The 26,675-nt window shown below is 44.0% G+C and overlaps 1 protein-coding gene and 1 pseudogene across 9 annotated transcripts in view; one reads left to right on the top strand and one right to left on the bottom strand.

Annotated features, from left to right (window-relative positions):
• CDH4 (cadherin 4) overlaps positions 1-26,675 on the top strand; it is an 812,930-nt gene that overhangs the window by 641,364 nt on the left and 144,891 nt on the right. For all 8 annotated transcript variants that reach the window (XM_081867610.1, XM_081867611.1, XM_081867616.1 and 5 more), the window contains one exon: positions 7,193-7,337. In XM_081867610.1, coding sequence (XP_081723736.1) covers positions 7,193-7,337 — 145 coding nt within the window. The remainder of the gene's footprint in view (positions 1-7,192; positions 7,338-26,675) is intronic.
• LOC309344226 (fumarylacetoacetase pseudogene) lies at positions 12,754-18,438 on the bottom strand (annotated as a pseudogene). Its single transcript has 2 exons — positions 18,427-18,438; positions 12,754-13,558 (listed from the first exon to the last, which is right to left on the bottom strand). The product of its transcript is annotated as a fumarylacetoacetase pseudogene (transcript).

The raw sequence follows: 26,675 nt of genomic DNA, 5'->3' as shown, positions 1-26,675 counted from the left end.
CCTCATCACAGCTTTGCTTGCATCCCAGATAGTTCTTTTTTCCACCGTAGTGTTCATATTTATCTCAAAGTAATCCTTCAAAGCGTTTTGGGCCTTCTTAATAATCTCCTGATCTCTGAACAAATTGTCATTCATCTTCCATCTAAAGGAACCGGTTGGCAGTAGTGTCATATCCATCTTCAATGCATTATGGTCGGAGCAGGTCTTTGGGCAGATTTCCACTTTTCTAACCTTGGGTGCCAGACCTCTAGTTATCCATATTTGGTCGATTCTTGTCCAAGTCAGTTGGGCTTCAGAGAAGAATGTTCCCTCTCTTCCCAGGGGGTTCTTGGTCCTCCAAATGTCAATCCAATCCATATTGTCTGTCATTTCAAAAAAGGTCTTTGGTAGTCTGCCGTCTTTTGTAACATTTTGGTTTTGTGACTTATCCATGTTAGTCGATACGACCCCATTCATATCTCCCATTCTGCCCTGCTTCCAGGTGGATTTTTAATGGAATCTCCTTACAAACCCACCAGGTTATCTATCTATCTAGCTATCTAGCTATTTATTTGATTAATAAGTCTCTACTTGTGGCACATCTCAAAGCACATTTTCACAAAATGCTTAGATAAAGCAAGTGGGTATGTAAGAACAATTCAAAACCACTACATCTATAAAAACAGATAAAGCAATTACATGGATAAAAAAAACAATTTCAAACCCAAGACAAGTAGCTACTGGGATCAGAATCTCCATTTAGAAAGTTTGCTTTAAATATACATTTAAAAGCATCTTACCGTGTGGTCCGAGGATTGTGGTCTGCTTTCATTCTCCCAACTTTTCCCCCTTTAACGTTTCTGAAATTGTGTATCCAGCTTATCACAGCCTGAGCAGTTATCTACTTGATATTGTGCACCTTGAATGAACATAGAACAACCCCCTTCCCATGGAGCAATGGGGTTTCATGCTGTTTCGGGAGGAATTTGTAGAAAAAAAACAACCCAAATCAAAACTATGGCTGTAATTGTAATCTCACCTACGTAGGAGTAAGCCCCACTCAATTCAGTCAGTCTTACTTCTGAGAAGACACGTTTGGGCTTGCAGCCTCAGGTGTTCACTGCCTTTCACACCTCCAGTGCAGATTGCCACTCAAAAAAATATTTTCAAAAAATATTAAGGCACAATTTGAGAATAAATACTTTCAGAAATGGATACTTTCTAAGAATAGGTATTTAAATGTGAATTTTGTGCATATTCCGTCAGCTCCAGCTGGTGACCCAGCTATACCCCTACCTGCACAGGAAAACCTAACTTCTGTTATCTGTGCTCTGGAAACCTCTAGGTTAGATTACTGCAATATGTTAGGTGTGGGGCTGCCTCTGAAAACGGTTCGGAAACTTCAGCTGGTGCAGAATTCAGTGGCCAGGTTGCTCACCAGGGCAAAACAGTTTGAGCATATTACAATGATCCTGGCCCAACTGCACTGACTGCCAATTAGTTTCTGAGCCCGATTCAATGTGCTGGTTTTTATCTGTAAAGCCTTAAACGGCTCAGAACTGCAATACCTCAAGGACCGCCTCTCCCTATGATGCTGCTGTTGTTGTTGTTGTTTAGTCGTTTACTCATGTCCGACTTTTCGTGACCCCATGGACCAGAGCACGCCAGGTACTCCTGTCTTCCACTGCCTCCCGCAGTTTGGTCAAACTCATGTTGGTAGCTTCGAGAACACTGTCCAACCATCTCGTCCTCTGTCGTCCCCTTCTCCTTGTGCCCTCCATCTTTCCCAACATCAGGGTCTTTTCCAGGGAGTCTTCTCTTCTCACGAGGTGGCCAAAGTATTGGAGCCTCAGCTTCAGGATCTGTCCTTCCAGTGAGCACTCAGGGCTGATTTCCTTCAGAATGGATAGGTTTGATCTTCTTGCAGTCCATGGGACTCTCAAGAGTCTCCTCCAGCACCATAATGTAAACCTATGTAAACCGGCCCAAACCCTGCAGTCATAATCTGAGGCCCTTCTTCATGTGACTCCACCACAAGGGGTTGGCAACATGTGAATGGGCCTTTTCTGCAGTGGCTCCCCACTTGTCAAATACTCTTCCCAAGGAGGCTCGCCTGGAGCCTTCATTACATACCTTTAGGCACCAGGCAAAAACGTTTGTCTTCAACAAGGCCTTTGGTTGATGAACATTCTACAGCATTTTAAATGTGTCTGTGAAAGGAGGGTTATTGGTTTGCTTTTGTTCATATTTTTATTTTGTATTTTTGTGCTGTGAACCACCCTGCCATCTTAGAATGAAGGGCAGTATACAAACTTAATAAAAATAAAATATAATAATAATAATAATAATAATAATAATAATAATAATAACAACAACAACAACAATAAATATTTATACCCCACACTTCCCGGTTCAGAAAACTGGGCTCAGGGCTGCTAACAACCAATTTAAAACACTTAATTGATGCAACAAAAACCAGCATAAAATACACTATAAAACATGAATAACAATAAATTCAAAAATCAGTTTTGGGGGGGGGGGGAATCCATCCAATAAACATCAGATGATCATCAGGTCTAGCTTGCTAAATTAGTCCTATTTGGGCCAGCGAGGAGACCAGGGGAGAATTAGCTATGGGATCCCAGAGCGGGTAATCTTCATAAAAATGGGAGGGGGGGAAGGAAGGGGGGGAAAGATCAGGCTAAGTTCAAATTGAAAGCCAGACGGAATAGCTCTGTCTTACAGGCCCTGTGGAAGGAAGTTAAATCCTGCAGGGCCCTGGTCTCATGGGACAGAGCATTCCACCAGGTCGGAACCATCACTGAGAAGACCCTACTGGGACTGAGATTGATTCTCCAGCATCTTCAGGTAGAGGTGAGAAGGAATTATGGATGGAACCCTGAAGGACCACTGCCACCAAGCAAAAACAATACTGATCTGGATAGGCCAATGATCTGACTCAATATCAGGCAGGTTCCTATGTCCCTAAGTCTCTACATGTACACCTCCACCCCGGCAAGCAAGAGATGTTATCCCAGTTCAAGGGCAGATTCCAGCCAGGCAAAAGCATTCAAGAATGATGCAGAGCAAGGCTGGTGAGGGGAGAGGCTGATCTGGGGAGAGGAGCATGGCCTGGGAAGAGGGGGAAATGGAAGAGAAATGGAGTGAATTGTGTTCCTGTGTTTTCACATCAAGACACGCTGGGGAAATATGTGCAGAAAACCACTTTCCCCCCTCAGATAATGCATCAAAAGAACTGTGTCAAATAGAGGTGACAAAGGATGACATTTAAAAATAACAAGTCATGGAGAATTGGTGGCATTTGAGGATTATTGAAGAGCTAAGATATGAAACTGCTGAACTATTAACTAAAATATGCAACTTCTCCATAAAAAAAATACCTTCTTAACCCATTGACTGGAAGGTAGCCAAAGTAAAACCAATTTATAAAAGTAGCCAGGTGGGATCCAAGAAATTACAGGCATGTCAACCTAACTTCTGTCTCTAGTAAATCAGTCGAAAGCATGATTAAGACTAGAATTGTTAAACCTTTAGAAAAATAAGCCTCGCTTAGGAAAAGGCAGCATGGCTTCTGCAAAGGGATGCTTCCCTTCGCTAGCTTTTTAACCTTTCCTTTTAACAAATTCCTCACCAAAGAACCCTGAAGAAACATAGCAATGTTGGGATGAGAAAACCAGAGCTCCTACCATTCCAGTTAATGGATTTTAAAACAAGAGGTTAGGAATAAATGGATAACCTTTCACAACCAAGGGAAAAGAACATAAAGGTGTGTGTGTGTTTTTCCCTCCTGTTAATATTATTTAGCGTATTTATAAAATGTTTCAGGGTCAGGGATAGAATGCGAAGTGGGCAACTTTGCAGGTGAAACCAGCCTTTTTCAAAGGCTGAAATTCTGAGCAGACTAGAGAGAGCTCCAAATGGATTTCTCCAAACTCAGGACCAGAAGAACCTCCTGGATCAGCTCAATGGCCCATCTAGTCCAGCATTCTGTTCTCACAGTGGCTAACCAGGTGTCTAGGGGAAGGCTTCAATCAGAACCTCAATGCAACAGCATTTTCTTCACTTGTGCTGCCCAGCAACTGGAATCCAGAGGCCTACTGCCTTTGATGCAGGAGGTATCACATGGCCATGATAGATGACAGCCCTTGATGGTCTTATTTCCCATAAATTTGTCTAAACCCCTTTTAAAGTTGGCCATCTTGTGACAGTAAATTATGTAGCCTGTGAGCTAAATTTGCATTAAATGTTGGTGGATGGACAAGAGAATGAAAGCTCAGATTCAATGTAGGCAAAGTGATTCGCAATGGAATTCAAGACATCCAATATATTTGTTAAGTGTTTGTATATTGTATATACTCTTGATTGGTGTCATTTGGCTGTATCTCCCCAAGAAAGAGCTGCAAACTCATCAAACAAAATCTGAAAGAAAATGGAACAAGGTAAAAGGGAAATCCAAGGGAAGGTCCTAAAATTAAAATACCGAACATCTTAGTACCGTTGTGGCCCATCCATGCTTAGAACCTACTACACACTGTCAGTTGTGCAACCTTAAAATGTGTACCATGGATGTGGAGACAGTTCAGTAGCATGGAAGTACTTCATTATGAGGGTGTATTAAACAAATTCCAGACCTGCTTACATCCAGAAGTGCCATTGCTCTCAGTGGAATTTCCTTGGAAGTCAATACACTCAAGGTCGCATTACTAACCACATACCCCTTAACTGCCCTGAGTAAATCAGGACATCCTGTATGTGTGATATCTCTAACAAGAGCCCGGAGCCCAAAAGCACATGTTTTTGGGCTTTATGCTCTCACAACGGTCACATGACTTGTGTGGGAGAGTGGCCTGGAAGACGCAGGTCCTGGTTTTCAGCCTCAGTGTGTTGAATGCTATATAATCAGAAGGGCTGGTCACTAGATTTATCTGTGGCTCAAACCCTGAGCCAATGTGGACCTATTTGGAGAGATCTGGGTCCCAGATTGCTGCAGGTCAGGTTGAGAGCCCAGAGCCATTTGGGCTTTCAGTGGAGAGGGGCATCAGGCAGGAATAAGAGGCAAGTGTGAGTGACAAGGCTGAGAAAGGAGGAAAAGGGGGCACTCAGCGGCAGCATCTTCACAGGAGAAGGTAGGGGAATGCCTTTCCCACCAGACCTCTCATTCTTCCAGAGCCTCTCCTCTTCCTGATCCTCCCTGCCCCCTGAAGCCACTTGGATAGGAGCAGCATCAGCAGGATTTTCCTGATATCACCTTGTGGCGATCACAAAGGGTCCCTGGACGTTTGACAGTCTATTGATCCCTGTGCCACCACTGTGATTGCTTCCCCGCTGCCACCAACCCATTTCTCTTGGGTACACACGGAGTCCAGACAGTTGTTAACATTAAACCAATTAAACAAGTTTATTTATAAGCATTAACAAGTTTATGGTTTCAGATAATTTTTCTTGTCAGTTTCTTAATCTTAGTTTCTTTACTGACCTATACCTTCATATTACCTACTAACTGATTATACCAACTGTTTAACTGACTCCTCCTAACAGATTCTCTCACTCACTCACATCAAACTATCCCAACCCACAGACTTATCCCCCCTCTCTCTTCTCTAACACCCGACTGACTCCTTAACAACGCAAACTCTAACTCTAACTCCTCCCCTTGGGTTCCCACTGGCCAATCACTTCACACTCATTTAACCCTTTCCTTATGACCCAGCATGATGTCACCTAGGAGGGCAAATGCCACACACCTTGATGGCATTTGAAGGAGCTGTGGAAGTAGCAGCTCCCACACTACAAAGGTGGTGCAAGTTGGGCTGCTCACATGCAGATATTTCTGCATCAGTGGAAATGGGCAGGTCAGTTTCTTTCCAGTACACATCAGTTTTGCATGTGTTTATTCCTAAATCCATTCCATCCCATTTCAGGATTAAACCTGCACAAAATTTGGTTTGTAAAATACATGGTTTTGAAGCAGATTTTATCCTAAAAGATGGACTTTTAAATTGATTGAGCCAAGAACTGTATTGCAACATTCAGAGAAGTGGACTCTTGGAAGGATAATAATTGTTCTGATTCATGTATCCCCATACAGGAGGTGAAAATTAGACCAGTTAATTTTTATTTTTATTTTTAAAAAAGGATTGTACAAAGTTCTCCTCCACATCCCTACGACAACACGTTATTTATTTGCAATTAGTTGTTGAGTCCTCAGCTGAAATGACATGCTGTGTTCAATCATTTTTAGTATCAGTGTGAATAACCACAAAAATGGCCCACTAGGAACAGGAAAAAGATTTTTTTTAAAAAAAAAAAAAACTACCTACATAAATAGACAGAACAATGAGTAATCATCTGAGAAAATGGAAGATGGGTTTTTTAGGATGAAAAAACAGATGGTGGTTCTAAGGAAAAGATGTGTTCTTAATATTTGTATTGATAACGGCTTGGCAGAGAAAAAAGTTCCGGAAGTTTTCCGTTCTTCTTGATTGATTGCTTTTGCCTTTATCGTTTCTGGGTTTGGGCTGCAGAAATAAAAAAATCTGTCTCTATAAAGGCATTTTCCGCTCTCCTGTGCATGGACATTTGTTGATGCAGTGGCCTAAGAGACTAAGTAACCTACTGGTGAGGCTGGCACAGTGTAACTCTGCCATACAGAAACCAGGAGGAAGGAGGAAGAACCCTTAGGTCCCAACAGGACTTCAAAGTATGACAATGTGTCCTCCGTTTTTTGAGAAATCCAAAGCCCAGATAGCATCCCCCAAAACTGATACCGCACACTTAGAGTTTAGTGCAAATCCAGTGGAACTTTCAATAAATGAGGTCAGGTTTCCCCATTATTATGATGGGATTTGCTTAAAGAAAGTCAAAATATCTTCCTCTTCCTTTTTCTCTTTTATAGAAAAAGCAGCTTTTTTCATATGTACAGCTGCACCAGTCATGAGGTTTGTCCAGAACACAGATATTCAAGCAGGCCGCTAAAACTGCAGCACAACTTCAAGGTTCATATTATTATGCATACCAAAATCAGCTGGATAGCTTTGCTATAGAAAACCCCATAGAAAATTTCCATTATTATGACAGTTATAAATCCTAATGTTGTCGAAGAGTCTAAATGACAGAAGATGACACATAGCCTCGCCAAGTGCTGAATCCCATTACTGACGTGGTTTTTCCCTTCCTCTCTTTTTCTTAACAGCTTCGAGCGCATGCAGTGGATATGAATGGAAACAAAGTAGAGAACCCCATTGATCTCTACATCTACGTTATTGACATGAATGACAACAGGCCAGAGTTCATAAACCAAGTCTATAACGGATCCGTTGATGAAGGATCCAAACCAGGTACGGTAGGAATTGCCCGTGGAACTGCTGCAAGTCTTTAGATAATAAAGTGCTGTTTTATATTGTTGTCCCTTGCCCATCCTTGGATGTTAGGCATTGTTGTTTATTTCTATATAGAGCGTCCATTAAAGAACAAGAGGGGGTGTGGAGGAATTCCAGAGCAGTTGACACATTCAGCCCTTGAACAGCATTCGACCCGTTCATGCCAAATCATAAAAATGACAAGATTCTTTTAGTGCAAGGAAATAGATGCTATTAGTCAAGAGCCCTATTTAGGCGTTACAAGCCCAGGCCAGACCCATACAGAGGCAGGGGTACACTTGCCCTGGGCTTCGGAGGGCTAAGCTGGCTGGGGGCTTCACTGGACTTAAACTGTTATGCCATGAATGCTCCTTGCCTCCCAGCGGACCAATGATGTAATGGATGAAACGGTGATGGGCAAAAGGCCTATGCCTGTCCATATGCACTGCAAGGGATGGGGGTGGCGCTGTGGTCTAAACCACTGAGCCTCTTGGTCTTGCCGATCAGAAGGTCGGCGGTTCGAATCCCTGTGATGGGGTGAGCTCCTGCTGCTCTGTCCCAGCTCCTGCCAACCTAGCAGTTTGAAAGCATGCCAGTGCAAGTAGATAAATAGGTACCGCTGCGGTGGGAAGGTAAACAGCGTTTCTGTGTGCTCTGGTTTCTGTCACGGTGTCCCGTTGCTCCAGAAGTGGTTTAGTCATGCTGGCCACATGACCTGGAAAACTGTCTGTGGACAAACGCCAGCTCCCTTGGCCTGAAAGAAAGATGAGCACCGTGACCCCATAGTCGCCTTTGACTGGACTTAATCATCCAGGGGTCCTTTACCTTTTACCTTTTTTATATGCACTGCAAGTCTTCAATAGTAAAATCTGGACCTGAGTTACTGCATAATTGTGTGTAGCATCAGATCAGATTAGGCGGCAGCGCTGAGGCCGCACATCTCATGCTCAAGACTCCTGCCCTGGGTTTCAGACAAGCTCTGCATGGGCCTGGCATGAGCTGTACTAAGTAACTCTGGGGTCTGTGTGAGCTGACTAGGGGTGGGGAGGTATTTGATTCAGTTTGCATTTAAAGGCAAATGTACCTAATTTGCACTTTCTGAAAACTGAAACAGAAGCAGCCTTTGAAATCCGCACTTCTCCAAATTTTACAATGCGGTTCTCTGGCCAAGTCATATATACAAAAATGCATATACTAGTGTGAAATGTGCATAAAAATGGATATATGCATGAAAATGTATTATATTAGGAAACGCTGATTTGCAAAAAATAAAAAATCAAAAAAAATTGGGGAAACTGCAAATAAAAAATGTGTTTATTAGGAGAAATCCACACTAAAGTGTTGTTGAATTTTTGAGAGGATTATATTATTATTCTTATTCTTATTCTTATTCTTATTCTTATTATTAATTTTGGCAAACTCATGTAGAACTGAGAATAATACTGGAAATCAAGAAACTGACAGAAGCCAAAATGGACACATTGACCTGTGCCTAGTGCTGAGTAGCCCCTACCTTTGAATTCCATGCAAAAGTTCCTTTCCTAAAGGACTTTCCTTGAGTGAGGAGACTTAATGCAATTCCCTCCAGCTGTTGTTAGAGTACAGCTTCCAACAGTCCCACCTGCATGGCCAAAGGTCAGGGATTATGGAATATGTAACACAGCAAAATCTGGAGGGACACAAACATCTGCAGAGCACCACATGGACCATCCCTGTCCTTGCAGTTCAACAATGGAGGCAATCACCTGGAAATATGGTGAGTTTTCCATCAGTTGAACACAGGCTGAATGGCCATTTGTTGGGGATGCATTGACTCCCTTGGATTTCCTGCATCACACAAAATCCTAGTTTAGACAGCCTAATTTCTCCCTTCCTGGTCTATGATTCGAGGCTTTCCTTCTTTTTCTGCTTCTCTCTTTTCCCTTCTCATTAAAATGCAGAAGGAAATTAAAAACAAAACCGAATAAATGATGCAGCTGAAACTTGCATAAAGCAGCTTAGGCTGGGGTGTGAACCACTTCTGGGTCTCAGATAGCAAGTAATGCAATTCAGTGTAAGTTAGGTAGGACTTAGATCTTGGATCACTCCCCATCAGTTGAAAATCAGTGATTCGGAGCATCCAGTCATGGCGGATACCCATTGGGACTGGTAGGGCAGAAGGCAAGGAGACCAACAGTAACTAGTACTGGAGCCAGTACTGGAGTAATTGGCAGAGCCAATTAATCCTTCTTTTGTGCTCATTCTCCTCCCTGCAGAGTTCTACACAGTCAACTCTGATGCTAAGGGCTGAAGGCCAGGGCTGCTTGTAAGGAGGAAGGCAGGCAGGTGGGAGCTGGCCGAGGGCAGTCCAAGATTGGTGGGACAATGCCCAGTTTGCCCGAATGGACCAACTTCTATGGAGAATATCTATGTACCGGCTCAAGGAACGGAGCGATTTGCAATCTTTGAGAGAGACTGGGCCCGGATGCATTCCCAGGTGTTGTGAACCTAACCCAATAAGCCAAGCTTCAGTAGTGGCTTGTGAAAGGTGTGAATCAGTCCTGCTGGTGGAACTCCCCTTATCATAATGGAGAAAACCAAGGTGGCAGTGGTGTCAGGGGAACTCCAGGCTGCCAATGCCAACCCTCAACTCCTCCAGTTTCGCCACCACTCTTTTCTATCTTGGCAAACTTCCCACACCACTGTCACTCACCCACGTGCCACAATTTATAAATATATTTTTTATAGCAAAAAATGATGAAACGCTACACTGTGAAAGGGTTTCCGTACCTTATATCCACCCTGTTGTTGTTGTTGTTTAGTCGTTTAGTCGTGTGCGACTCTTCGTGACCCCATGGACCAGAGCACACCAGGCACTCCTATCTTCCACTGCCTCCCGCAGTTTGGTCAAACTCATGCTAGTAGCTTCAAGAACACTGTCCAACCATCTTGTCCTCTGTTGTCCCCTTCTCCTTGTGCCCTCCATCTTTTCCAACATCAGGGTCTTTTCCAGGAAGTCTTCTCTTCTCATGAGGTGGCCAAAGTATTGGAGCCTCAGCTTCATGATCTGTCCTTCCAGTGAGCACTCAGGGCTGATTTCCTTAAGAATGGAGAGGTTTGATCTTCTTGCAGTCCATGGGACTCTCAAGAGTCTCCTCCAACACCATAATTCAAAAGCATCAATTATTTGGCGATCAGCCTTCTTTATGGTCCAGCTCTCACTTCCATACATCACTACTGGGAAGACCATAGTTTTAACTATATGGACCTTTGTTGGCAATGTGAGGTCTCCGCTTTTTATCCACCCCGTTAGCTCTTCAAAATGCTCTTTTTAAACCATCTATGTTCCTTAGTCAAGAGAAACTGTTGCCTTCATCGTCTTCAAAATGTGACCACCTGCATTGAGATAAATCAATTATTTCCAGTAATTAGTCCATTAAATCGGTCCATCTGAGAAATTTAAGGCAGCTAATTGACAGCAAATTTCATCTGTCAGGAGCTTTAATAATAACAAATGTGAAGGAATTCAGTGTTTGGTGTATTTTTTTTAGGAGAAATGTAGGTTATTTCGTGAACAGTAGGGAACATGCTGTGAAATCAAGATCTCAGGGCAGACTTAATGAGGTTGTTTTCCCTTGATAAATTTGTCTTCCACTGTTGTTTACCTGGTGGAAGGGTTAAATATCACATGCCTCCTGGATTGTGTCAGCAAACATTTGTCATAACTTCTCCATTGCCTGGGGTAGTTGTCATATAAAAAACCTCCGGAGGACACCATTTTTAACAAGAGGAAAGGCAATTGGGATTGATTGCCTTTCTGCCGGTTGAGGAATTGGAATAGGGCACCAAAATGCGTAGCAGGGACAAACTGTTTTGACTTATGCCTTGAGGGGGGGAAGTCCACACCTCTTCTCTTTTGCTTTGTTTTGCTGTTGTGCTGACACTGGGTCTACATCTGCAGCAGAATGAGGTGATAGAGCAAACCACACCACTTTAGACCCACCACCAGCTCCAGGCTCTAAGGTGTCATCTTTGGAGCCCTCCCTGGAGGTCTCTTGGGAGGCAAGGTTCCACCATTCTTCTTCATCCAGCCATTCCCTGACACAAATCCAGAAATGTCCAGGCTAGAACCTGCCTCAGAGAAGTGCTAAGGTTTGGGTCGGCTGCATGGGGGGGGGGCTTGTTTTGTTTTTAAGCTCATACAACATTCAAAAGTGCTCTTCCTTACCTGTAGCTTGTTGTGGGGCAGCCCACATACCTGCTTCATTCTACTGCCTACATCGCCATCTCCTTTTTTATCTAGTCTAGGGGGGGACTAACCTTTTTCTTTCTTTCTTTTTTATATAATTTTTTATTAGTTTTCAACATATCATTTTCAACAATAATTAAACAGACTTTCATATCTTGTACCATTATTATTTTTTACTTCCATCAATCACATCTGAAAATTTTCCAATCTATTCACTTAATACACATTTCTTATTTTCACTATTACATTTAAATCTCATAACTAATATCTCTATTCTTGCTCTACTTTGCAATATTTCATATATTTCTCCTTACAAAACTTCTTGTAGTCCTACTAGCGTAATTGTTGATTACAGTTGCTCTTCAAATAGTTCATCTATTTCTTCCAGTCTTCTGTGAATCTCTGGTCCCGCAGGTTTCGAATCCTTCCTGTCATTTTATCTAATTCTGCATAGTCCATTAATTTTGTCTGCCATTCTTCTTTTGTCAGAATTTCTTCTTGCTTCCATTTCTGGGCTAACAACACTCTTGCCCTAACCTTCTTCTTTCAGCTGGAGGAGGACTGCATTTCTTCATGGGCAGCCTTCCCAGAGCCACGTGAGAGTGGTGGTTGGGGCCACAAAAATGTGTGGAGCAATGAATGCCATGCTTACGTTGGTAGAGTAGGCTGTGTTCCAGCCATGCAAAAGTCACAGATTTCTACACACACACACACACACACACACACACCCCTCTGCTCTCCAGCCAGACAAGCATGGTCACCCTTTCAAGGACACAACCAGCTAAGATCAGCAATCAAGGAGTTTATTGAGCAAGGCCAGTGCAGAGTGTGGCCCGGGGAGAGCGCCAATGGCCAGACTGGCCAGAGGGGGGCACATTCTGCCTAAAGTCTGAGTCCCCCCACTCCTGGCCTCATCCCTTGTTGCTTTTTTGATGCTTTAGCTGAGATTCCTGCATTGCAGGGGATTGGACAAGGTGGCCCTTGGGGTCCTTTTCAATTCTGCCTGTCTGCAGTTGTATGATTGTATGATTTGTGGACAGAATTGTTGAATATTGGGCCCTTACATGCCCACACTAACTAACTAACTAACTATCTTCTAAAATTGTCAAAGTGGTTTACAACTTTATATCTCTATAGCTATCTATATAATTTTTTTTTTTTTTAGATTCACTATTTATTGTTTAAAAAATACTGTTAGTAAAAATGCCAACAATTAAGCGTTCTCCATAGTTTTTGAAACCTCCACAGCATTTTAGAAATATGGAGAGAGAGCCCCAACAGTGTTATCTTCAATTTCTCCATGCCCACAAACAGCAAAGTCAGAAATATTTTTTAAAAAATGGAAGAGAGAACATTTAGGGCCCTTCTTCCTCTTTCTCCCCTCTGGGATGTCCTCCAAAGAAAACAATCAGACAGGTCTGGCTGGGAGCACTTTTCCGGAACATTCACCAAAGCCAACGCGATAACCGTTTCCCTGACAGTAGCCTGTTATAATGACTTCATCTCCATCCTGCAGAAATTTACGAGACTGGCCATGACCAAGGTCAATGGCTTTTGTTCCTTTCCACGACAATTCCAACATGGAACCAAAGTTCTCGGGATCAGGCCCGCTAATAGTTCCAGAGGCAAGGAGGTCTCCAGGTCTGAGGTTGCAGCCATTGACGGTATGGTGAGCCAGTTGCTGTTTCATGGTCCAGTACATGTGCTTAAAGTTTGAGCGGCAAATATTAGCAGGCTTGCTCATTCCATCTCCTTTAATAGCAACGAGAAGGTTGATGTCAAAAGTATAAGGCTGATCATCGCAGAGGTAGGGCAGTGGCCTGGGATCCTGGATAGGATTCGGCAGTGCAAATGGCATCAGAGCTTCCATAGTCACCACCCACGGAGAGATGGTGGTGCCAAAACTCTTGCCCAGAAATGGACCCAGGGGGACATATTCCCATTTCTGAATGTCACGTGCGCTCCAGTCATTCTATCTATATAATTTTAAAAAATAAAAATAAAAGTCAGGAACTACCACCAACCTATTATGGAAATATACTTCCATAATTGCCTGCATAAGCCTGTTGGCACAGAAAAAAAAAATTTCAGCAGGTGTTTAAAGGTTGAAACATATAACCGTCAATTTATACATTGCCTGTAAGTTCAGATTAGTTTTTAAACTCAGGACATGATTGAACTCACTGACCACCCACTAAGTAACCTGAGCGAGCCTTAGTGATTATATAGTATACAGCAAGCCCTTCTCCTGCAAGACCTCTATTTTACAAGAGCACGTCTTGGAGGAGCTTTGGCAGCAAGCTCTGGGTTTCTGGAATGCATTTGGATAATTCCTTTGACGTTCAGGTGCATGCAGATGTTTTCAGCACGCTTTAAATGCTCTTAGTGCAGGAAGGATCCCACATTCCATCAGGATTTCAGCGGGCGAAAAACTGCTATGAGTTCACATGTACGTTGAAATGAGCTGATGTCCTCTTGACACTTCCATGGCAAATCAAACTTCCTCTGTCTTACTCTAAAACAAATCAATACAGAAAAGAGTTACCAGATGTTAAACTAGCTCTGCTCATTAGGATGATAGATAGAGTAAATTGCAGCTTCTTCCTGTTTAAAATCCGGATAAGCCTTTAAGCTATTAAATCAGAATTGGATACCTTTGACTACAAAATGCTTGCTCCTCTGGTTAGAGCTATGGGCTTGGGTGGGATTTTTTCCTTTCTTGTTGTTTTACTATCTATCCCAAACCGTAATATGGGTACAAAACTGTCTCTCCTATTCAGAAGCAATTACATTCTCCTTTGATGTATTTCCCCAGAACCAACCCGTTACTTAATCTGTATTCTCTTAAAAGGTTTATATTGGGTATTGAATTTCTCTTCCTTACCTTTGCTAAATTTCATGGGGACCGAGCCATGAGAAGCCCTCATTCTGCACATACAGCAATAATGGTGATGTTATGCCTTTGAGAAAAAGACAAGGTCATGCAGTCAGATGGTCCTGCCTATGGGTGCCTTGACAGCTGCAAGTGTGGGCGCCAACTGGCTCAGCCTTGTCCTTTTATTCTGGTTTCTTCTTTATCCAGAACAATTAACTCTTTTTTTGCCCACTGATGCAAAAGATGCACTTTAGGTTATGGGGAAAACTTTGCTGGCTGGGTCATTACGGTCTTCAAACAAAAACATCTTGGAGGTCCCAGGCCACGGGGAGGTTAGGCTGGCCTCAACCAAAGCCAGGACTTTTTCGGCTGTGGCCCTGATCTGTTGGAAGGCTCTGTCACAAGAGACTAGGGCCCTGTGGGACTTGACGTCTTTCTGCAGGCCTGCAGGACAGAGCTGTTCCTTTGGCCAAGGCACAGTCTGACCCCCTCCTTTGGTAATCCTCATAGAACTCTAACCCAATGGTTGCCATTAATTTGACTTTGAATTGATTTTAGAATGCTGTGTTACTTTATTGTTAACCGCTCTGAGCCTGGCTTCCGCTGGGGAGGGCGGGATATAAATAAAATTTTATTTATTTTATTTATTTTTATTCTTATTCTTATTCTTATTCTTATTCTTATTTTTATTTATGTCACGTTTAGGGAAGGTACAGTGGTGAATAATCTGAAATCTGTGGTCATTCAACCCTACTTTGAAAAGATCTACCCATGTATACATTAATACTGATCACTAGACTTCCCTTCCTGGGGAAGTTTGGTCAGTAGAAGTTCTGGACAGTTGACAACCAACAATGCTGGGAATTGAAGTGTGTACAAGTTTGTGTATTGGGTAACGTAGGGTTGGGAGGGGTTATAGAGACAAGCTGGGTGCAACTCTTCAGCTTTGTTTCAATGCACAATATGCCAAGGTAGCTCCTACAACAGAGGCTTTTGCACAGAGCAATTTGAAAGGTTCTAACCCATTCAAATTTTGCAGATTTTCTGTTTTGAAATGTAGTTAGTGAGGATGGAATTGAATCCTGAAAATTGACATTATGCTTTAAAATCAAGGTCTGCCTATCACCTAATTGGATAAAGGTATTAACTACATTAATACAAAAATAACGAACTGCTGTTGCAAGATAGATGTCAAAAACTGAAGACAGTCAGATGTTTCCTGTCACAGTTTGTCAGCTATCAAATACCATCATACCAACTGTCAGTTCATATCAAATATTGAAATCGGTTATTAAATGCCATCAGATGTCAAAATGCCAGACACTGGAGAATATTCTCCCTCAAAATTCCCAGACAAGAATTGCAGAGGAGGAGTTTGGGGAGTGGGGTGGGGAGATTTGCTTCAGCTGAGTTACTCACCCTCAGACTTTTGGATAGAGGTGAATTTAAAATCTCCTGGTATAAAGGTGGAAGGGAGGCCCATGAATATTATGGTTGCCTTTGTGATTTCTAAGAAATTATTTCTTTCTTTTATTGAAAGGGGGGAAGAGTAGTCGTTTTATAATGCCAAACAGTACATTATTATATTGAAAGCAAGATAGTCCTTGTGGAATTAAACTGCTAGCCCATGTAAGCAAAGGCTATATATTGCACCCCCGGCTCACATTAAAAAGGAACTCCCTTTGCTCGGCTTTAAAAATGCTGAAGAATAAATTCTCCCTAACTGCTTCTCATGTCATTAGTGTGAGGTTATGCAGATGAAGCCTTTAGTGTTCGCTTTTTTTTATTATGTGTTAAACACTGGTCTTTGCTGAGCTTTTGAAACGAGTTCAGAACATGAACCATTTTTAAAAACACACACCCCAAATCAGCATCCCCCCCTTTTCCCGAGCTGTTTTGATTTAATGCACTGCTGCTGATTGAAAGTGTATCTTAAAAGGCCATGTTTTACTCTCCTCAAATAATGTTCTGCTTCTTTGAACTTTGCCTCTCTATGAAGAACATAGCTAAGTTTCACAAAAAAAAAAAAAAAAAGCAGCTGCAAAGCCAGAACTGAAAATTCCCACTGGACCCTCCAGCAGTCTTAATCAGCAAAGTTCTTTGCCGGCTGCAGAAGTTTCCTTTCAAGAGTAGATAAAGGTCTCCAGATTCCACAGTTTCCTCTTTCAGTGGCGTACAGGTGGCAGGTACACTTTCCGTCCCCAGAAGATGCTCCTTGTTGCAAATTGGGCATAGCTAAAGCCATACTGGAAGGGACACGGGTAGTGCTGTGGGTTAAACCACTGAGCCTAGGACTTGCCGATCAGAAGTAGATAAATAGGTACCTCTCCAGTGGGAAGGTAAACGGCGTTTCCGTGTGCTGCTCTGGTTCGCCAGAAGCGGCCTAGTCATGCTGGCCACATGACCCAGAAGCTGTATGCTGGCTCCCTCGGCCAATAAAGCAAGATGAGCGCCGCAACCCCAGAGTCGGCCACGACTGGACCTAATGGTCAGGGGTCCCTTTACCTTTAAAGTCATACTGCAACAATAGAAGAAAGATTTCCTTAAACCATATATGCCAACTCAACCACTCCCATCAGCAGAATGTTACAGATGCCACATAACACCCATTTCATGTTTGTAAGAACAAAATCTTTGCAACTCCCTGCCTATTGATATCAGGGAGGTGTCTTCGCCATCCTCTTTTCGGTGCCTGCCAAAAGCATTTTTGTTTAGACAAACCTACCCATATCGTGTTTAGAAAGTGATGTGGATTTTTTAAACCTGTTTCTAGCCCATTGTTATTTTAACTTTTCAAAAATCTTAAATTCTTGTTGTTATTTTCCCCCGTTTTTATAATTTTGTTTTATCTTTTCCGTAAGCTGCTTTGAGGGTTCTTTATTTTTAGCAATCAAGCATACATTTTATGAAAGAAATAAAAAGCGCAGAAGGGGTGAGCCAGTCTGTTTCTAGTGCAGGTCAATTTTGAATGTGTTCACCTGCAAGTAGAATGGGAAGAAGGATATGTTGTATATTTTCGCAGCGTAATTTTAGATATATACTAATATATAAACGGGACGCGGGTGGCGCTGTGGGTTAAACCACAGAGCCTAGGACTTGCTGATAAGAAGGTCGGCGGTTTGAATCCCCGTGATGCTCCCATTGCTTGGTCCCTGCTCCTGCCAACCTAGCAGTTCGAAAGCACGTCAAAGTGCAAGTAGATAAATAGGTACCACTCCGGCGGGAAGGTAAACGGCGTTTCTGTGTGCTGCTCTGGTTCGCCAGAAGCGGCTTAGTCATGCTGGCCACATGACCCGGAAGCTGTACGCCGGCTCCTTTGGCCAATAAAGCGAGAAGAGTGCCGCAACCTCAAAGTTGGCCACGACTGGACCTAATGGTCAGGGGTCCCTTTACCTTTACCTAATATATAAACATTGTAGTACGGTATGTTTCTGTGTATGTGCTGGCTACTTCCATTTTTAGTGGAATTGTTGCAGGGAGACTCATCTTTCATTGAGATTAAACAGCAAGATAGGAATGAGAAGGGAGAAATCCATGCAAATAAGTCTAACATCAAGATTTTCAGAAAGCTCCATCCCTACCTATAAGTCTATATTTCATCCACACAAAATTTGCATTAAAATGTGTATTTTTAAACATTTTTCTTTCCTTCTTTTTTATGGATTCATTCTGCTGCTTTCTGAGCCGAGAACTGAATCAAACCATTCAGGAATTGCAAAGGCTTGTGGGTAGCTCATTTCCCATCTGGTCACTAGCCTAGGACAGTCAAACCGAAATGGGTAGAGACTAAATTCCTCGAGAGCATTCCTAGTCAGATGTTATGCAGAAGTCCACCCCGCCACAAAACTGCCAAGGAGCTTTGCTGTCATGTATTCATAATTGTTCACAAGGTTTTCCTATTCGCAAGGCTTCTGCTGGGAACCGGCAGTACATTTTGATCTTTGTTGGTGTGAATGACCACTCACCAGTCCTGACATGGGTGGCCTTTGCGACCTGGCGCGGCTTCCCTGGCCCACGAGGCCACACCTGCCTTTGCCCCATCCCCATGGCCATCCCCATAGGCTACAGGTCACCATGGCAGGCCCCACCAGCCAATCAGCTGCAGCCTCGGGAGCAGAGCCAGGAGCAAAAAAAGGGGGCTGCCAGCATCGCTGGTCAGCCATTCTGTTCAGTTTGTCACCCACCAAACCCTCCCTTTTTGGGGGGGACGCTGTGGGTTAAACCACAGAGCCTAGGACTTGCTGATCAGACGGTCGGTGGTTCAAATCCCCACGAGGGGGTGAGCTCCCGTTACTCGGTCCCTACTCCTGCCAACCTAGCATTTCGAAAGCACGTCAAAGTGCAAGTAGATAAATAGGTACCGCTCCGGCGGGAAGGTAAATGGCATTTCCGTGTGCTGCTCTGGTTCGCCAGAAGCGGCTTAGTCATGCTGGCCACATGACCCAGAAGCTGTATGCTGGCTCCCTCGGCCAATAAAGCAAGATGAGCGCCGCAACCCCAGAGTCGGTCACGACAGGACCTAATGGCCAGGCGTCCCTTTACCTTTACCTTTAAACCCTCCCTTTAAGGCGTATTGTTAATTGCAGTCTAGTCCACTTTTTCCTTTCAGGTTTACAGGCTTTGCTACAGTCGCATGATGGTTACTGTTTCCCAGAGCCAGGAAGGAATTTTCCCTGCTCTGCAGGTTTTGCCTTCCCTGTTGCAGTTGTCACAACTTTGGCGGTTTTAGGCCTTGGGCAGAATCCTTTAGTCCGGGGACATCCAACTCCAAAGCGACTGCGATCTATTCCCAGGATACAAAAACCTGGCAGTGATCTACCCATTGTCATTGACTGGAGTTGTTGAGCTTATTTTAGGGGAGGATTGACCAAAGTTGTTGAGCTTTTATAGGGGAGGGTTGACAAAAGTTGTTCAGCTTTTGGGGGGGGATCAGTAAGAAACACACTGGCTATTACTTAACTTAGTACCACGATCGACCTGTGACACCCCTGTGATCGACCGGCTTTAGTCCATCAGTGTAAACGAGGGATAGCGCAGTAGCGCACCTCTCATGTGACAGTGTTAGCAAGGCCCCAGTAGAGGGGTTTTACGCTGGGTCCCACTGACCATGAGTGCTCGGTGCATGGTCAGAACCCCATAATGGAAGGAATTGGGGAGGCCTGCCATGTAAACTTATGTTTTGCATTTTTTTTTCAATGTAGAATCATAACAAAAATTACAAACATTGAATCCAAAATAATACTATACAAACAAAAAAAACTGGAACATACAAAAAAACAGAAAGGAAAAGGGGGAAAAAAACAAAGGAAACAAAACTAAACAAAAATGAAAAAGCACACATCTACAGAAAAAAACCATATCGTTACGTACATAAACACAAATTGACTTCCTTCCTTTGTTCTAAGACCTGAAAAAAATTACTCTTACTGTATTGTTGTGTCTAATTAGATTACTTCCACCTTTGTACTTTTTTTTTTTTACACCATTTTTCTTTTTCTTTAACCCTGTAAATCATCATTCATTACATACCAATATACTTACTCCAGAACAATGTTTTTTCATATACTCTTTAGCACAACCCCATTCTTTTAATAATTTCTGGTCCGATTGTCCCCTTATGTAAGCTGTGAGTCTTGCCAGATTTATGTATTCACAAAATTTAATTTGCCAATCTTTCACTGATGGAATTTTTCTGCCTTTCCAGCTTTTAGCTATAAGCTAAAAGTTTGGTCAGACTCAAACTGGTACCCGAGGTACCACTGTACAAAGGTCCATCTAGTTTCATACTGTCTACTCTGATGGGCAAAGGCACTCCAGAATTTCAGACAGGGTTCTCTTCCAGCCCTGCCTGGGGATTGAACCTGGGACCTTCTGCTTGCAAAGCAAGTGTTCTGCCACTGAGCTACAGCCCCTTCCCCAGGGGGGGTTTGTTATTCTTGCAATTAATGGGAAGCTTCAGCTTTCGTCAGGGAAGTGAGCTGTTTTCACAGTCCACCTGATGCCTGCACTTGAAAATGACCAGTTCCTCTTCTTACATCCGACTGCTCTGCAATTTTTGCTTCTGACACTTTCATTTCCTTCTCTCCTATAATTTTACCAAGTCGTTTGGCAATGCTCTTCTGTGTCCTTTTACCAGGAACGCAAGTGGCAGTATGCGGTGCGATTTCTTCATTAAGTGCACTAGCAGGTAAAAGGGAACACCTCTTCCCTCCCCCCTCCCCCCCCCAGAAGACTTGGCAGGAGATTTGGGATCTTTGTGTGAGCTTATGTAGAAATGCAAGGCTATGCCTTAAAGGATTAATTTCACAAACCTTTAAATTGCAGTTTAATTTGAAAACTAATTCAGGCCCATAATTGGCTTTCTGTTCAAATCGCTGAGGCTAAAAGATTTAAATTCTTAATATCCAGATGACTTTCAAGTATCTCGCCCCATCTGTGCATTAGTCCACAGTTTTAATCTCTCAGGGGGATCTCCGCCGGCAGAGGAATAAAATAAATAAATAAACAACAGGAGAACTAATAGAATAATCTCCTCTCTTTTTTGTTTTTGTTTTGTTTTTTGGCTTCTTTTAAAAACACCGTTCCTGGCATTCTTCAGAATATTTATTTTTATGAGATTTCTCCAATTTAATTTGCTACGTGTAGATCTCACTCCCAGCTATTTAATTTTTTAAAAGGGACATCAATAACAAGAAGAAGACTGTAGAAAGGAGCCAGGGTGGGGGGAAGCAGAGCTACTGCCGTGGCACCAAGTTAGAGAAGGCAAAAAGGATTTTAATTACAACATTCTTCACATAAGCAATAACACCAGCAACGCTCGTCTCCTTTGGAGGTTTGCCCTCAGTGCTTAGAAGCACACACTCACAAACACTCCAAGCCTTGTCTCAAACGAAGGAAACCAGAGTTGATTGCTGTCATTGAGTCAGCATTGTAAGCTCTGGCTGGCAGTTGCTCTCAAAGGTTCCAGATACAGGTCTTTGCTCAACCCTCTTCTGGAAACTCCAGAAGATAGAATCTGGGCCCTTCTGCATGCAGAATAGGCCACTGAACCACAACCCTTTCCTTGTAATAATAATAATAATAATAATAATAATAATAATAATAATAATAATAATTTATTTATACGCCACCCTTCCCGGTTCAAAAAACTGGGCTCAGGGTGGCTAACAACAAATTTAAAACACCTAATTGATGCAAAAAAAAACCCAGCATAAAACGTGAATAACAATAAATTCAGAATCAAAAAATCAGTTTAGGGGGGAAATCCATGCAATAAACATTAGATGATCACCAGGGCTAGCTTGCTAAATTAGTTTGGGCAAGCGAGGAGACCAGGGGAGAATTAGCTGTGGGATCCCAGAGTGGGTAATCTTCATAAAAAGGGAGGGGGAGGGAAGGAAGGGGAATAAAAGATTAAGCTAAGTTCAAATTGAAAGCCAGGTGGAATAGCTCTGTCTTAGTAGGCCCTGTGGAAAGAAGTTAAATCCTGCAGGGCCCTGGTCTCATGGGACAGAGCATTCCACCAGGTCGGAGCCATCACTGAGAAGGCCCTGGCCCTGGTGGAGGATAATCTGACTTCCTTAGGGCCCAGGACTTCTGACTGTTATGGGGCCCTACAGTCACCCCTGATGTCCTCATTGACTTGCCATACAATGGAGGCCATGTGGCTTTGCCAGCATGCATGAGGCTTGTTCTGAAGATACAGATTGTGCTTTGCCATGAATCGTTATCACACTCCAGTCCTTCTCCTGCGATTCCTGCATGGTTAATTAGTTATGATTATCAACCTCCACAAAACACGCAGAACACACATCCCAACAATGTGATCACAACTCGGCAGACTTCTGTGCAAAAAGAAAAGGTTTGTTTGTTTTCTTAACCAAGCACTTAATTTTGTTAACATGAAAGGCATCACTTCAGTCGCTCACGACAGGGTTCGTCTTGCATTCTTCCCCAAAAAATCTCTTCAGGCCAGCTTGTTCTTTTTTATCCTCATTAAGGCATCTCACCGCACCTTTCATGAAGCTGATAATCTCCAGCAGTTAGGAAGTGACGTCCTTTATTAATTAGGTTAGCTGCTTGAAAGGTCAAAATCTGCCATTGATTACAACAAATAACAGTGAATGAGAATGGTTGGAGTTTCCAATTGGAGCTCGATCGTGCGTGGTGTCAAAAGGCTGCTACTGTTGTCTGTAAATTGTTGGTTGTGTTTTTTTAGATCCTGGGTTTGCAGCAGATCTGGTTTGGGGAATCCCTGCTAGGGCAACAAGACAGCTGGTCTAACTTGTCAGAGGGGAAAAACTAACAAGGGAGTTGGGTGCAAGCAGGCCCCAGGCCTCCATCTCCAAAATAGCCAGCCCCTGCCTTCCATTGCCACAGATGCTGCTGTTTGTTCATGTTCTGGCTTTGCTTTTGGCATTGGCATCTGGGAAGACAGATGTTGCCACTTAGGGGTCAGATATGACAGAGGCGTCGCCAACTCCTATCTTGGAATATATCAACATTTCTTTATCACATACACAGCCCAACAAGACAATGACAATAATCCACCAACAGCATACAAATCAATATGGCTAACCTGATCCGAAACACCCACCCACCCCACTCACACACGAAAACAAAGATCACCACAGCCAATCACAAAGGAACAATCACAGCCTAGGCCAACCCCAACCTCTCTCACCACCAAAGAAACACAAATGAACAGCACGAGCAACGCTGACACCAAACCCTACATACATTAAGCAAAATAGAAACATCGCCACCCGACCCCCACCCATCTTTCCCCCCTCCACCCCCTTCCCCCCCCCAATGTCTCAACAAATGAAACTGATTTGTAAAAATGTTACATGGAAAAAATACGAGAGACATTACACATACTTCTGTAAAACAAGAAAATCTTTAATTTTTAAAAAATGTAAAAATAAACACCGAAAAACAAAACAAAACAAAACATTTCAGAATTCAATTTCTGGGTGCCCCTGGAGATTCAGATTCTAATCTTTTGCATTTCTCCGGCATGTCTCACAGTTTGCGGGCAAACACAAAAGGTCACTTGCCCTTTTCACACATTCAGGGAAAGTGCGCAGCGGAGATGGTGCCCACTGACCTATTCTCCAAGCAACCATGAGTGTTATCCCAATTCTCACATTCTTCATGTGGTCACTGAACACCTGGAAAGGACTTCAGCCACTGTTACTAAATGCTGCCAGTGCAGCATGCAGCTGAAATGCTCTCAGTCTTCCCTGCTGCCCTTGTGGCCAGCAAAGGATAGTGGCTGCTGAGGAACATTCATAGCAGTGGAGCACTGCAAAATATATCTTACAGGGAAGGCGAAGCTTCAAGCATGGAAATGTGTGGGGTATACATATGGAGGGGACGTGGGTGGCGCTGTGGGGACGTGGATGGTGCTGTGGGTTAAACCACAGAGCCTAGGACTTGCTGATCAGAAGGTCGGCGGTTCAAATCCCCGCGACGGGGTGAGCTCCCGTTGCTTGGTCCCTGCTCCTGGCAACCTAGCAGTTCAAAAACACGTCAAAGTGCAAGTAGATAAATAGGTACCGCTCCGGCGGGAAGGTAAACAGCGTTTCCGTGCACTGCTCTGGTTCGCCAGAAGCGGCGTAGTCATGCTGGCCACATGACCCGGAAGCTGTACGCCGGCTCCCTCGGCCAGTAAAGCGAGATCAGCGCCACAACCCCAGAGTCGGTCACGACTGGACCTAATGGTCAGGGGTCCCCTTACCCTTTACCTTTATACATATGGCACTCACTGGTGGTGCTCTGCCTGCAAAGGGTCTCAGATCTTCCACATTTCCTTCTAGGACCTGAAACCCTGCAGAGCAACTGCTGGTCAGTTTAGGTCAGGCATAGTCAACACAGTGCCTTTCAGACATTTTTGACTACAACTCCCATCATTCCTGGCTATTGGCTATGCTGGCTGGGGCTGATGGGTTTTGTAGTCCACAACATCTGGAGTGCACCATATTGGCTACCCCTGGGATAGGCAATACTGAGCTTGATGGACCAATTCCTGATCCTCCTAGCTCCGCAGAGGCCATAGTACCTCCTGGTGCTGAAGCTTTTTGTATTTACAAAAGTTCTTTTCAACTCATTGCCTCTGCAGAAGAATGGAAGGCATTTCATTCATTTTCTTGCCTTATGCATGACTTTTTAAAATTCTTGATGATTGCTGTTACTTGTTATTTGGGCAGCCCCGTTCCCATTCTTTTTTCTTGACGTCTTTTCAGACAAGGGTATGAATTGCTATTATTTGGTTTCCTCCGCTCGCGCCATACCTTGTCAACCATATATGTGTAATCGTATCTAAATGTAGATACAGATGTTTTCATTCTGTGCACCCAAATTGCAACCAAGGGGCCAGGAGATTATAAGGGGAACAACATGATGCACAGCAAGGTATAAAATCCTGCAGGGATATTATTAAGTTTAAATTGCAAAGCAAGAGAGAGAAAAGCAGTGCCTTTTATATTAAAAGCATTTGTTGAGGTTATTTTGTATACCTTATAGAAGAGGGTAGGGAAGCTTTCTTCCAGCTAAGGGCCACATGGTCTCATGGACAACCTTCCGAGGGCCGTATGCTAGCAGTAGGCAGGTCCAACAGCCAATGTGGGTGGAGCAATGGATGTTTCTCTTGCCTTTGCACAGTTCCCTAGGCTGCATTTCAGTCACACACACACTGGCAGGGGAACGGGGAAGCGGAGGGGCGCACCCCCCCTGGCACCATTGGGGAGGGGGCCACCATTGTGGCTGCCCCCTGGACAAGCGCTGCACCCCCCCCCACTGCGCTGGGTGCCACACCCCCATAGTGCCATGCCCCCAGGACACATGCCATGCCCCCGCAGGCAGCGCACCACGGCCCCCAGAATGCACACCAGCCACCCCCCTGCCTGCTCTCTGCCCCCCGGTGCCAGACCATGCAGCTTCACCATGGCACACACAAGTCAGATGTTCCTACACTGTCAGGGAACTGCCATCGGAGCCAGAGGCAGAGGGAAGGCTCCAGAGGGATGCCGGAGAGGGTCCCAGTAGGGAGAGAGGCAGCCCATCCGCTGGGGAAGGAAATCAGCGTAGCACCAGTAGAGGAGGGGGGCAGATGGGGGAATCGGATAGAAGGCTCCAGGACTCCTCGCAGGAGACCAGCGGGGAGAGCACAGGTCCTCCGCTGCCCACACCCTCCCTGCTCAGAAGACTTCCGCGCAGGGAGAGTAGGAGGAGACTGGGCATCAAAGAACTTCTTTGCTGGAAGAAGTTCAAGAAACGCCCACTGATGGATTCTGCCAGCAACTGAGACAGCCACGGATGGGTGGCTGTCCGGACAGAAAGGGTTCACCCAGGTAACCCAGCCAGGTGTGGCGCCAGCTTACACACGAGCAACCCCCTAGAACCATTACATACACACACACAAAGATAGAGAGAGTTCTCAAACCAGTCAAGGAAGAGGTATTACTATAGCCAGGCAAATGCACTCAAAGGGGGGCAGTGCCAGATTAAACCCCGTGGAGACCGTGAGGAAGTCAAAATATCAGTGGGGGGGGGTCCTTACAAATTATCTCCTAATACGTTTTTGAAAGCTTCGTATCTGGAGGTTCCTTGTACACGCTCTCTAGTGGGATAACATTGATCTAAGAAAGCTTGATTGTAATTGTCTTTCAAGATCAAATCAATAGTATTTCAATCCGTTGTCGCAGGGCCCCTAAGAGGCGTGGGGCCCATCAGCTGGTGCCTGCTCTGCCTATTTGGTAATCCGGCGCTGAAAGTGGGGCATGGATGGGGTTCCCCCCGCCCCAGTCTCACAGACACTACTGCAGTGTTAATTCAAGTCAGACTCCTTGGCACCCGTCCTATTGCAGAGACCTATTTTTATAACAATCAGCATCAAGTGAGAGCAAAAGACAAGACAAGCTCAATCAGGCCAGTAGTCTAGTCCAGCAACTTGCTTCCCATCATGATCAGTAAGATGCCTCTAGGAAGCCCATGAGAAAGAGGAGAAGGCCATAGGCATCTTCTGTTGTGGTTCCCCAACAAATGGTATCTAGTGGCACATACTTCCCCTAAATGTGGAGACTCCATATAATCATCATGGGTGAAATCAATGGGTAGAGCTATTCGAGGGCTTCCATATAAAAGAATATGAGTAATGCATCCCCCATGGCAGTGGGAATTCTGGAAACCACAGTGGGGGGTGGTATTCCCT

The sequence above is a fragment of the Podarcis erhardii genome (genome assembly GCF_964252035.2).
Source record: "Podarcis erhardii genome assembly, chromosome: 6".
NCBI lineage: Eukaryota > Metazoa > Chordata > Lepidosauria > Squamata > Lacertidae > Podarcis > Podarcis erhardii.
Note: the sequence above shows the minus strand (reverse complement) of the source record. Positions and strands in the feature narration are given on the sequence as shown.